Source organism: Penicillium samsonianum, assembly GCF_028829775.1.
Source record: "Penicillium samsonianum strain IBT 33392 chromosome Unknown utg000001l_segment0_segment0, whole genome shotgun sequence".
In the NCBI taxonomy this organism is placed as follows: domain Eukaryota; kingdom Fungi; phylum Ascomycota; class Eurotiomycetes; order Eurotiales; family Aspergillaceae; genus Penicillium; species Penicillium samsonianum.
In genome coordinates, this window is record NW_026643259.1 from 3281778 (window position 1) to 3292998 (window position 11221).

Genomic DNA, 11221 nt, shown 5'->3' on the forward strand with positions numbered 1-11221 from the left:
GTCTATTTTGACTTGATATAACTGCCACCGGCGTATAATAAGCATCGATAGATCTCTCACTTCTATATAGAAGGACCGAGATTCTATTGGATTATGACGCACGAACTAAAGCCTAAATGTTAAGTGGCTATCAACTAGTTTATATAGCTAGTAAGGAATTAGTGGAAGCTGCTAATTAAGGCCTTTCACTATAATAATGAAGTAGTAGCTAGTAAAGTATCGGAGTATAGCTTAATAAGCGATGGTATCTTGATATATTATACTCCACCCGGCCACTCCGAGATGAATGGCTATACCGAGAGATCTGGCGGTATGATTATTACTCGTATATAGATGCTCGCCCTCGAAGGGAAGCTTCCTAAAGATCTATAGCCAGAATTTGTAAGCGCCGCCGTATGGTTATTGAACCGTACACTATCATATATTGCTTCCGAGAATAGGTGGTTGATACCATGGGAGGAAGTGAGAAAGGAATTTGCGCCGGTAATGCCGAGGATTAACCTAGCAAATGTTAGGTTATATGGAAGCCTAGTATACTATAGGATTGAAAAGTAAGTGTAGTCAGATAAGATGAATCCTCGTGTAGAGGTTGGTTTCTTGGTTGGATATCTCGCTTCCAATATTTATAAGATCTGGTTTCTACACACTAGTAAGGTGAAGTATATTAGAGATATAGTTATTGATGAAGGCCGTAAGTACTCACCCGAGTATGAGAGATCTTAACTAGTTCCACTACCACTAGTGAGAGAACTAGAAGAGCTCACCGTTGAAGAGATCACCTAGGTGATCAACTATGAGATTACTAGTTAAGAAGAGACTAGTATACCGGAATAGGATAACTAGTAAGATCACGAGGTAGAGGATGATCCCTAAGGTGGAATACGGGAAGTAAGTGACGCCGTTAATATATAACGGGATACCACCCTATTATAGGGGGTGAATGAGGAAGCATATCTACTAACACCGAGCGCTCTATATATAGCGTAAGCGGGTGAAATGCTTTATAAAAAGGATTAGGAAGATCTATTACCACGTATAGCACTACCAGGTGCTTTTCCGGATGATTAGGACCCACCACCACCAATCACGCCGCCACAAGAAGCGAGTACTAGTCCGGGTCAGGGGGTGGATATATATGATCAAGATGATCAATTGCTAGCTAGGGACCAGGCCTAGCAGCATGAAAATGAAGCTATTCCCATTAAAGAAGACGAGCTAGAAAGACAGCTCTAGGCAGAATTGCTAGCACCAAGCCTAGCACCAAGCAGGGAGATCACTAGCAATGTAGATGCCGGTAACATACTAAGTGGTCGTCGAACACACAGAGCAAGACAAGATAATGATTTTATATATGTAACCACTATAGTATAGGATAAAGAGCCACCGGCTCTACTACATGCTTTCGCAGCTGGCTTATACGCCGAGAAACTAGGCATTCGACGCTATCGAGACGATCTCCCACTACCACTAAAGTACTAGAAAGATATCATAAACCATCCGTTTCAGGGAGGTTTTCTTATAGCAATGAGGAAAGAGATCAACTCCTTAAGTGCGAAGGAGACATTTGAAGTGATTGAGAAACCAAGGGACCGAGGAAAGCAGATCCTCCCCTTACTATAGGTTTTCTTATATAAATTTGACTAGGACGGTTACCTTCTAAAGCTAAAGGCCCGTATCTATATACGTGGAGATCTTAAAACGATTTCGTATAAAGAAAAGAGAGCTACTACACTAGCAGCTAGGACCGCTAGGATGATCTTTACACTAGTAGCTACCTTTAATCTAGATCTCCGCTAGCGAGATGCTGTCATTACATTTCTAAATAGCAAGCTAGACTAAGAAACGTATACGTATATACCAGAAGGGTTTTAAGTACTAGGCAAATGCTGGAAGCTCCGTCGAGCATTATACGGCTTACGGATCTCGCCACGACTTTAGCAATAAGAAGTAGCTAGCGTACTATGTAAGCTAGGGTTGTAGTAAGCACCAGAAGACCCCTACGTCTTTATTAGAGAAGGGCTACTAGTCTTCTTCTATATGGATGATATCCTAATTGTAAGCCATCCCTCTATAAAGATATAAGCTAAGCAACTAGAGCGAGATCTAGAAGCGTATTGGGAGCTTATAGATTATGGAGAAGCGGTATGGTTTCTTAATATCCGAATCCTTCGGGATAGGAAGTAAAAGAAGCTTTGGCTATGTTAAGATAGCTATATGATAAGCATTGCTACCCGGTATAACTTGATAGATCGTCCACCTATATACACACCACTACTAGTTGACGAATTGAAGCCATACTAAGGTGTAGCCACACCGAGAGAGATCTATCTCTACTAGTAAAAGGTTGGATCTGCCGGCTATACCACCACTATTACGAGACCGGATACGGCGAAAGTAACTACTAGGCTAGCGCAATTTCTTACTAACCCTGGTCCTTAATATTATGAAGCGGTAGATAGAGTCATTTCTTACCTCTATACTACCCGGAACCTAGCAATTGAGTATAGTGCTGGAGTAGTAAGTGCCGGAATGGACTCGGTACAATTTGTAAGTGATGCCTCGTATGGGGATCACCCTGATAGAAAGAGCTTAGCAGGCTATATTTGCTAGGTATATGGGGGTCTAGTTGACTGGAAAGCTAGCAAGCAACCCACTGTAACAACTTTAACTACCGAAGTAGAGCTTCTTAGCCTATCAGAGGTAGGAAAGCAGCTTTAATGGTGGCGTCGACTCCTTGATCACCTTGGCTTTATCCCCTCCCACGATATGACAATCGATTGTGATAACGAGAGAACGATTAGCTTGTTAATAAGCGAGGACACGGCGTTTGAAACGAAGCTTCGATATATAGATATTTATCGCCATTGGTTGAGATAGGAGGTTAGAGAGGGACGTATTTAGGTGAAATGGGTTCCAACGGCGAGTATGGTTGCCGATGGACTCACCAAATTACTCTCTCGATAGAAGTATGAAAGCTTTATACGGATGCTTAGGATGGTGGATATAGGCTATCTAATAGCCTAGAAGGAAGCAGATCTATAGGGTCCAGCAATCCCATACTGGGATCGCTGAGGGGGTGTGTCAGCGCAGTAACACCGGCATACCGGAGGATTTATTAATCCTATGTGTTTTCGTAATTTATGTTATGTAATCGAGGCTCCATATAAATTGTGTAGAGAGCCGATACAGAAATACAGAGAGTTGAATACCATTGATTGGACCCTACATTTTTACAATACGGAATCCACCGACAGTTTGCCGCGGCCTAAGGCATCACTTCAGGGTTTGGGATGAATTATATGCGTAGTTGTCAGTAAGTCAAACCTTCAGGGCGATGCGATCGAAGAAATTTCCATCAATGGCTAAATTTTCGGTGCCTAAGAAGGAATCCGTTGCCAGGCATTTCTTTCCGTGGGTGAATCTTTGTCCACAAAATCCACATTTACTAAATTGCTGGAAAGTTTTGCTAGACAAAACCACTTGGGATCCTGAAGTAAACGCGCTCGCTGATGTTTGCGGAATCAGTATTCGATAATCCCCTACTTATAGGTCTTTATAATAATAGAATTAAAATAGGGGGAAAATGTAATTATGGTCGGCATAAGTGTTGTTCCTACGCAGAGCGAGGAACTCTATGACTACAATTTGTATAACTACATAGATTGTACAATAGCAATGTAGGCATAACGTAGTTGACTCGGGGTGGCGACCTGGCGGTGATTAGAAGAGGTCTTGACTATTCTAAGAGAGTGTCTATAAAATAATTGATTAAACTGAAGGGGTATATCTAACCCTAAAAAAAAAACTAGATCTTGTACAGATGGCCACTTGTAGGAATATGATAGGGAAACTGGCTATATAGTCAAATTCCGTGCGACGGGGTAAGATCCACGATGGAATCTCATTTTCCCGTCCTACAGCCATCCTAGCCTCTTATGATCCCTAGAGCTTCATTGGCTTTAGATAAAAAGACTTATGCTCGTTTTTCCGTCTTTTCTTATACTCGCAGCCGGTCCTCCCCCGAGTACGATTAGTTGGTTCAAGTTTGCACTTATAGGTCTCCAAGATAGAAAAAAGAGTATAGAATCATTTCTGCTGTCCATTAGCCATATTTCTGCACCAAATCTCTCATGACATCAAGGACCCTGTTGAGCTCATTAGCCGCCAAACTAGATAGACTATGTGCTCGGAATAGTCTCACTGTGTTCGAAGTGTCTTCTTATCGACAAAAAGCGCTGATACATGTGTGTCAAACCTCCTAGCTTAATATTAGCTACGTAGACCAGGAAGAATGGAACGAGTCTCTGAGTATCTCACAGCCTATAGAGGTCTAGACGGCCTTGGAAGTCCTCTTCCGGCGGGGAAATCTGAGCGAATGTGTTGTAGGCAGCAACGTACTCATCCCCAAACCTATTGCAAGCTGGTTGCCACTGGCCAAACTCATCTTCAATTTTAATGTGTTTAGCATGAGCAACCGCAAGTGTTTCGTAGGAGAACGTACATTCGTTGTGCGCATAGAAGCTGCACGCATCGAAGACAAGAGGCTGGTCGGTGTCAACATTAATCCCTGCATTTGCGTACCAAAGGTCCCCGTGAACAAGTGAAGGCTTCACTGTTCGGCCGTCACTTTCGAGAGGCCTTAGGAGCCTCGGGATAACCTTTTCGAATAAAGCTCTAGAGAGGACATCGAGCTCCTCACTAGGCCCTTTCCTTTCAATCTCTAGGTCAAGCGCCTGTTTCATTGTCTTAGAAAAGAACACTTCCCAGCTTTCTTCCCATCCGATGAACTGGGGTAGGTTTCCTGCGTAGGTGGTGACGTGGAACCCGAACTTGCCGGTAGGCGATACACTTTTCTGATATAGAGTTGACAGAAGAGCGGTGAATTTGTGAGGGTCAGGCATATCGTCAGTCATTTCTTGAAACTCGCAGAGGAAGAAGTGGGTGTCTGGCATCGTTCTGTAGGTACCGCAAGCGATGGGCCTTGGGACAAATCTTGGTAGAACGTGATGCATCGCGCTTATTGACTGAAATTCACCCCTGGTCATATTCATGCCTAGTTCTCCCGAAAGAACTTTGATGAAGAAGGACTGTGGTTTACTATCGCGGAGCAAGACATCGATGCGACCCGTCTGTGCCCAGAAGCTTACGCCATGGTTCTCGGTCGATGTGACCTTGCAGCCTTCCGGCAGTTCTTGGGACGTAGTTAATATAAGTACGAGCTTATGAGTTCGCCGGGGTCTTATATATTACCCCTTAATATAGCTGGGTCGATGTTGGTATTGCCCGCCTCGAATCTAAGGCTGTTGTCGTTGTAGTCCATTTCCTATGTAACCTTGGAAGGTCCCGAACGAAAATGAATCAGCGCGAGAACAAGATAGAACACGATATCAACCCTTGATAAACTTGAGAATATCGCTGGGTGACGAAAAGGAGGGGTAATTATAAAAGCAACAGAGGCTTCAATAGTTGTATCGAGTGGGATCTGGACTTTATATAAACCAATAGCAAACCCACCCGTGGGGTCTCCCGAGTCCCGGGGGGGGGGAGGGGCAACATCCATCCGCGACCATGAAATCAAAGAAATTATTGGCTAATATTAGCAAGAAATTGGCTGATCCTACAGATGCGTATGTTGTGGAAAGCTATAAGGAGGAAAATGGGTATGTATATGAAGATAAAAGGCTGTGCGATCAACTTGGTCAATATACCCCTGGCTTTCGAGAAGCCGAGGATCTAGATAATGGTCTAGTGGTGGAGTAGGATTCGCAAATAATACTTTCGGATAAGTGAATATTATCTGATCATAAGTATTCATTTATGAAAGGAGTCAGTCGTCTTCTATGGTGCCTTTGTTGGTGTGCACCGATGGAGTGGAGGAATATACTACCTCTGCATAGAGGTAAATAGGTTTGATTATCAAATACGCTACATATTTTGGTTTACGGTCTTCTTTGTTCTTGTTTCGATCAGCGGCCATTCATAGATAGTGCCATGGAGATGAAAGGGTTTCAAAACCTCAAAAAGCTTTGAGAACCCAATTTTCTGGAATTCTTCTCCACATCTTTTCGTAATGTCCTACGAATAATAGCCAGCGCTATAACACAACATAGCCAAAAAAATTACCAAAAACATACAACAGTGAGGATTCGCTGGTGGTCACCCACCCAACTACTAACTCACCGGCGTGTGGCTTAAGTACGGCTGAGCGGACGGGAAGCCCTGTTTTCCACACCCTATGGTCGTATGTATCATGTTACGTATGCGATAGTCCCATAGCAAGACAAAATATTGATTGAAATTGAGTGCAATATCCACAGCCAGTGGTCGTTTTTTGAAGAAGTATTGGCTGCCTGCAGTCGCAGTTAGTGTGTATATTCGGTTTTCAGGTTGTTTTCGAAGGAATCGAGATAGGTGGTGAATGATGAAAGCTGAAAGACTAATTTTCCCGAGTTCGTCTATTCTCAAATACTCAAGATATATATATATATCTATACGTATGTAATTAAAGCTATATAGTCGATAAAACTATATTTTCTTTTCATGCAAGCCTTGGTGTTTTCTAAGATATTACCGAAACAGGCAAACCCGAGCGCGGCTGAGCGTCTATATGCGAACCTTGGAATACAGGGCCGTGATATATCTTATCTGATTCTAAGACCAAGAGTGGGAGAAACATAAAACATCAGGAAGGGTAATATTAGAGCAAGCGCACCACCAGTTCTGTATACACGATTTATCGACCGAAGTACTTGAGCTCCAAGTATCTTGCCGGTAGATAAGTCAAAGCCGTCACAACGAATGTAAACTCGTTGGCAACATCACCACCGTAATCTCCAATCACGCGGGCAAGGGGACCGATAAACCAAGTCTCATCCATGCCCATGCACCATGCCACAACCCCAAGGGCAAACGCCACACTCGCGCCAATTCCCAACGGAAGCCTAGCCGGGTCGTTCCATCCTTCGAGATCATAGTTTTCAAAGTTGCCCTTGCGGAAGATATAGTGTTCCTGGAACAGGATAATGGCATAACTCGTGCACCAGTATCCCAGCAGACTCAAGAAATTTTGAAGGTATTCGTTCAGCTTTTGCCGACCACCAATTGACAAGGCGATGATACAGGCGAAGCAGAACAATGTCCAAAGAGACCGAGGAATGCGAGCGAAGGGTCGGGCAAGTTGCTGAAAGGAGATGGCGGAACTATAAATGCTGATGACGTTGACGTTGATACCGGACAAAACGAGGAGCGTAAGGAGGAACTTGGCGAATCCGCGAGGATGGAGCATCTCTTGAATGAGATAGCCAATCCCTTTCTCGTATGCGGCGGACCAGTCGGGCTTAGTGTTCAAAGCGGACGCGACCATGCAGCCAGCGACCATGCCGATCGAGGTGGGAATCGAGATACCAAAGGTTGTCATGAGGAAAATCTTCAAACGAGACGTGTTGGCAGGATAGTGAACATAGTAGTCGCTAGCCATTGTGCACCACGAGGCACTGGATCCGTAAACAACGGCCATTAGACTGAGAACGGCACCGGAGAAATTCGAACCAGTCACGGTAGCCGGGGCCGCATTGTCTGCATATTCACCGGTCTCGCCGTAGATGATCAGGAAAATAATTAAAAAGACCATCCAGGCCCATCTCTCGTAAATCAAAATGGCCTTCAACCCGACGCAAGAAATGAACAGGGCCACGACAGCCAAAATAACAATTCCAAGAATCAACGAGACGTGGCCATCGGATACTGCCGTCAACGCAAGACCTCCAGTGATGCATGCGACAGCAGCCCATCCCATTTGCTGGATACCGTTCAGCAAGGCGACCAGCTTATTAGGCCACCAACCAAAGCTGTACCGACTAACACTGATTTGACGTAAGCCAGTCACAGCGCCAAAGGTCGCACAGAACCCACTCAGTGATGCAGCCAAGATTGAAACAAAGATGGTAATGAGGATCGATTGTTTCATAGTCAGGCCAAATTCCCAGCCGAGGAAGCCAGTCGCAAAGCAGGAGGTGTTCATCGTGCCACTCGCCCACAGAGCCGCCATTGATATCTCCTCCACCCAATGCACCTCTCTTTTATCTTCAGCACGCTTGCGCTCGATGGCATCAGACTCTATACCGAGTTTCTTATCCAGTCTAGCCTCCAGGGCGCGAATCCTAACCAGGATACCGGTCTCGTGAGAGGCAGCATCGTCAACTGAGATCACCTCAGGTGAACTGTATTTTTCAGTTGGGTGCTGGCCTGTTGCATGGCCTTTCTCCGGATCATAGGCCATGATTCCTGATGGATTGAGAAGCAGCGATGGGAAAACAAGGGGCGGCACTCTATGGACACCTGGGGAATCGGTGAATTTTTAAGGCTGTGGGGAAAAAAGATAAGGCTTGTATGGGAGAAGGTTTCCCAGCTCCACCCCGGCGCTGTTTCCCAATCTGGTACATAAGTACATATGTAGTTAGCGGGTTCGGTACATTGGCCCCATGTAACTGGTTAGTTTGAATCTTGGTTTCCTTTCGGTTGATATTTCCTACCAACACACGCTACACGGGCCCCTTAGTTATTGCGTGGGGCCACCGGGCTATCTACGGACTCCGCTTATCGAAAAATGTAATAAGAATCGGGTGTAGGATTTCGCGAGTGGTAAATCTATATGCTATTTTATATACAATACAACGATTGGCCTATATTTAGGGCGGAGCAGTTCAAAACTCGTAAATATTGGAGTTGTCGATGACGGAAATAATGGCGTACGACAATATCCATTCTCGTATGTCAATGGGTCAGTGTCAGAACGGATAACAAGCCTTGCCCAGAAACTTGGCTCGGCTACCTAGGTAGGCTAATCTCACCCGCTCTTATCTGGTACTCGTGAAGCCACGTGATACGGCACGAGCAATACGCTCACCCTCTGGAGATCTTTATGGAATATCGTTATCGCTAGGAAAGGAAATACAAGCTGGAATCAAGGCCCCGGCGAGATTTATCACCCTAGGTGTGTAGGCGGGCGGAGACCTCTATCACCTTAGGTGAGAATTGTCACCCCCTTCTCACCCACACTCACCGTAAGTCAAATTCCCTGCCCACTTTAGTGTCTAAGGCACCTCAAGAATTGGCCGCGTAGATTATCTAAATAAAAAGCAAAAAAACATACAACAGTGAGGATTCGCTGGTGGTCACCCACCCAACTACTAACTCACCGGCGTGTGGCTTGAGTACGGCTGAGCGGACGGGAAGCCCTATTTTCCACACCCTATGGTCGTATGTATCAGATTCCATATGGGAGAGAAATACATAGTGCAATTAATTGGGTTGTGGAAAGGAGAGCGTCGCACAACTAGGGGTGAGAAGGGTGAGTGCGCTATAGACAGTGTGAGAACACCCTGGGTCGCGCGACGGCCGGACTGCTCCAGACAGGCAAGGTAAAATGAGGCTTTTCATACTTTAAAAAATTCATGTGCCTTCATTTTTGGGGCGGTTTTACTTCACTTCTGCTAATTTCTGCTACACTTCTACTCTATGAAGCTTTTATACCATACAAAATTCATACCTATTTACAGAAGTGCAGTCCGACCACCTAAAATATGGAGATGCATGAATGAAGGGCCCATACCCTATAGAAAACGCGTGTTTATTGCGGGATATTTAGAGCCCCGCCACCCTCTATACATATTCAATATCAGACAACCATCCGGAAATCATGTAGCCGAGTCAATTTAAATTCCAGAGGAGTTTCTGTGATCGAGAATTCGGCAACTCCAAGCTTGTGCAACGGATGGGATGTAGAAATAAAATGAAGCTCGGATCTATATATTTTGAGCGAGCCTAAAGCTTGGGCGCCTTGCATGCGATCTCCCGAATATTTCTGTTAATGACCGTACTCCCGAAGCGGGGAAGGAGGAGGGTTGTGAGTGTGATGGGATCAACCTTGGGGCATGGTGAGGTGAACTTTGTTTTGTTGTAGGTAGATAAAGAAGTGAAGCCGTAGAACCTCATTCTTTTAGAAGGCAGAATAGTCCCAAGGTAGTAGAATCTATGATCTCCGATTGGCTCTATTGGCCCCTCCCAAAACAATGACAATTAAAGAGCCGTGTACTATAGATTATCAAATTGACGCAGGAACGAAGAAATTTTCTGATGACCTCAAGACATCATGCAGGGATGAGTGGCCGGAATATTCTCGTCCCCGGGTTCCCAGCCCGGGGATTCCTGACCCGAACGAATGATATTGCGAAAATAAGAATAAACACGGGGGACATCGTAGAAATCAAAGAGTTCGGTGGCGACCGGGTCGAACCTTAGTGGTCACGTGCAACCCGACATGGCAAAGAAAAAGTCCTCGACCCGCCCTTATCTTGTTATCGCATCTCTCACTCGGCTTGTCAATCTTCGACCTTAACAACCCTCACGCCTTTCACAACCGGCTTCTTTCTCTCATTGGGATTGTTTCGACCTCCACCCTCGCACCTTTCAAAATTGGTCTCTATACAGCCCATCCGCCTTTACATCCCCGACTCTCAACTCGACTCACTCACACATTATGGACCACACACGCGATCCCTGCCCCTGGGTTGCTCTGAGCGACTTCGGCGGTGCTTTTTGCATGGGTGCCATCGGTGGTGCCGTTTGGCACGGTGTCAAGGGTTTCCGCAATAGTCCCTACGGTGAGCGCCGGATAGGTGCTCTCACAGCTATCAAGGCGCGCGCCCCCGTCCTCGGTGGTAACTTCGGCTGTTGGGGAGGACTTTTCAGTATATACGACTGTTCAATCAAGGGAATTCGCAAGAAGGAGGATCCTTATAATGCTATCATCGCTGGTTTCTTCACCGGTGGTTCCCTCGCCATCCGTGGTGGTTACAAGGCCGCCCGAAACTCCGCTATTATGTGTGCCGTCTTCCTTGCTGTGATTGAGGGTGTCGGTATTGGTTTCCAGCGTATGATGGCTGATAACACAAAGCTCGAGGTACGATGAAGTCCTTCCCCTCGAAATGATCCGTTTCGAGTTAGAGTCAAGACGTGTCTGCTAACCACGAATTTCCAAAACAGCTTCCTCCCCCACCTCCATCTGAGCATAAGGCTCTGGCTTAAACTCTCTCTTTTCTCCATTCACCAACACGAGCGACCTATCTACATTTGATCGCCCTCAACCCATCCTCCCTTCCATCTCTTTCTTCATAACGACATCCCCACATTGAGTCTCTTTTCTCGACTGTTCGGTTTTGGT

The 11221-nt window shown here is 45.5% G+C and overlaps 3 protein-coding genes across 3 annotated transcripts; 1 reads left to right on the plus strand and 2 right to left on the minus strand.

The window, feature by feature from the left end:
* Positions 1-4102: 4102 nt before the first annotated feature.
* N7471_001250 (uncharacterized protein) lies at positions 4103-5320 on the minus strand (the record flags this gene model as incomplete). The annotated part of the gene is made up of 5 exons (XM_057273971.1): positions 4103-4145; positions 4202-4258; positions 4318-4444; positions 4502-5191; positions 5251-5320. 5 exons carry the CDS (start codon positions 5318-5320, stop codon positions 4103-4105), a joined length of 987 nt encoding a protein of 328 aa, XP_057142150.1.
* A 1413-nt stretch (positions 5321-6733) lies between these two features.
* On the minus strand, positions 6734-8278 carry N7471_001251 (putative nucleoside transporter; the record flags this gene model as incomplete). The annotated part of the gene is made up of 1 exon (XM_057273972.1): positions 6734-8278. One exon carries the CDS (start codon positions 8276-8278, stop codon positions 6734-6736), a length of 1545 nt encoding a protein of 514 aa, XP_057142151.1.
* Positions 8279-10537: 2259 nt separating this feature from the next.
* N7471_001252 (Mitochondrial inner membrane translocase subunit Tim17/Tim22/Tim23/peroxisomal protein PMP24) lies at positions 10538-11085 on the plus strand (the record flags this gene model as incomplete). Its single annotated transcript, XM_057273973.1, has 2 exons — positions 10538-10960; positions 11044-11085. 2 exons carry the CDS (start codon positions 10538-10540, stop codon positions 11083-11085), a joined length of 465 nt encoding a protein of 154 aa, XP_057142152.1.
* Positions 11086-11221: the final 136 nt, after the last annotated feature.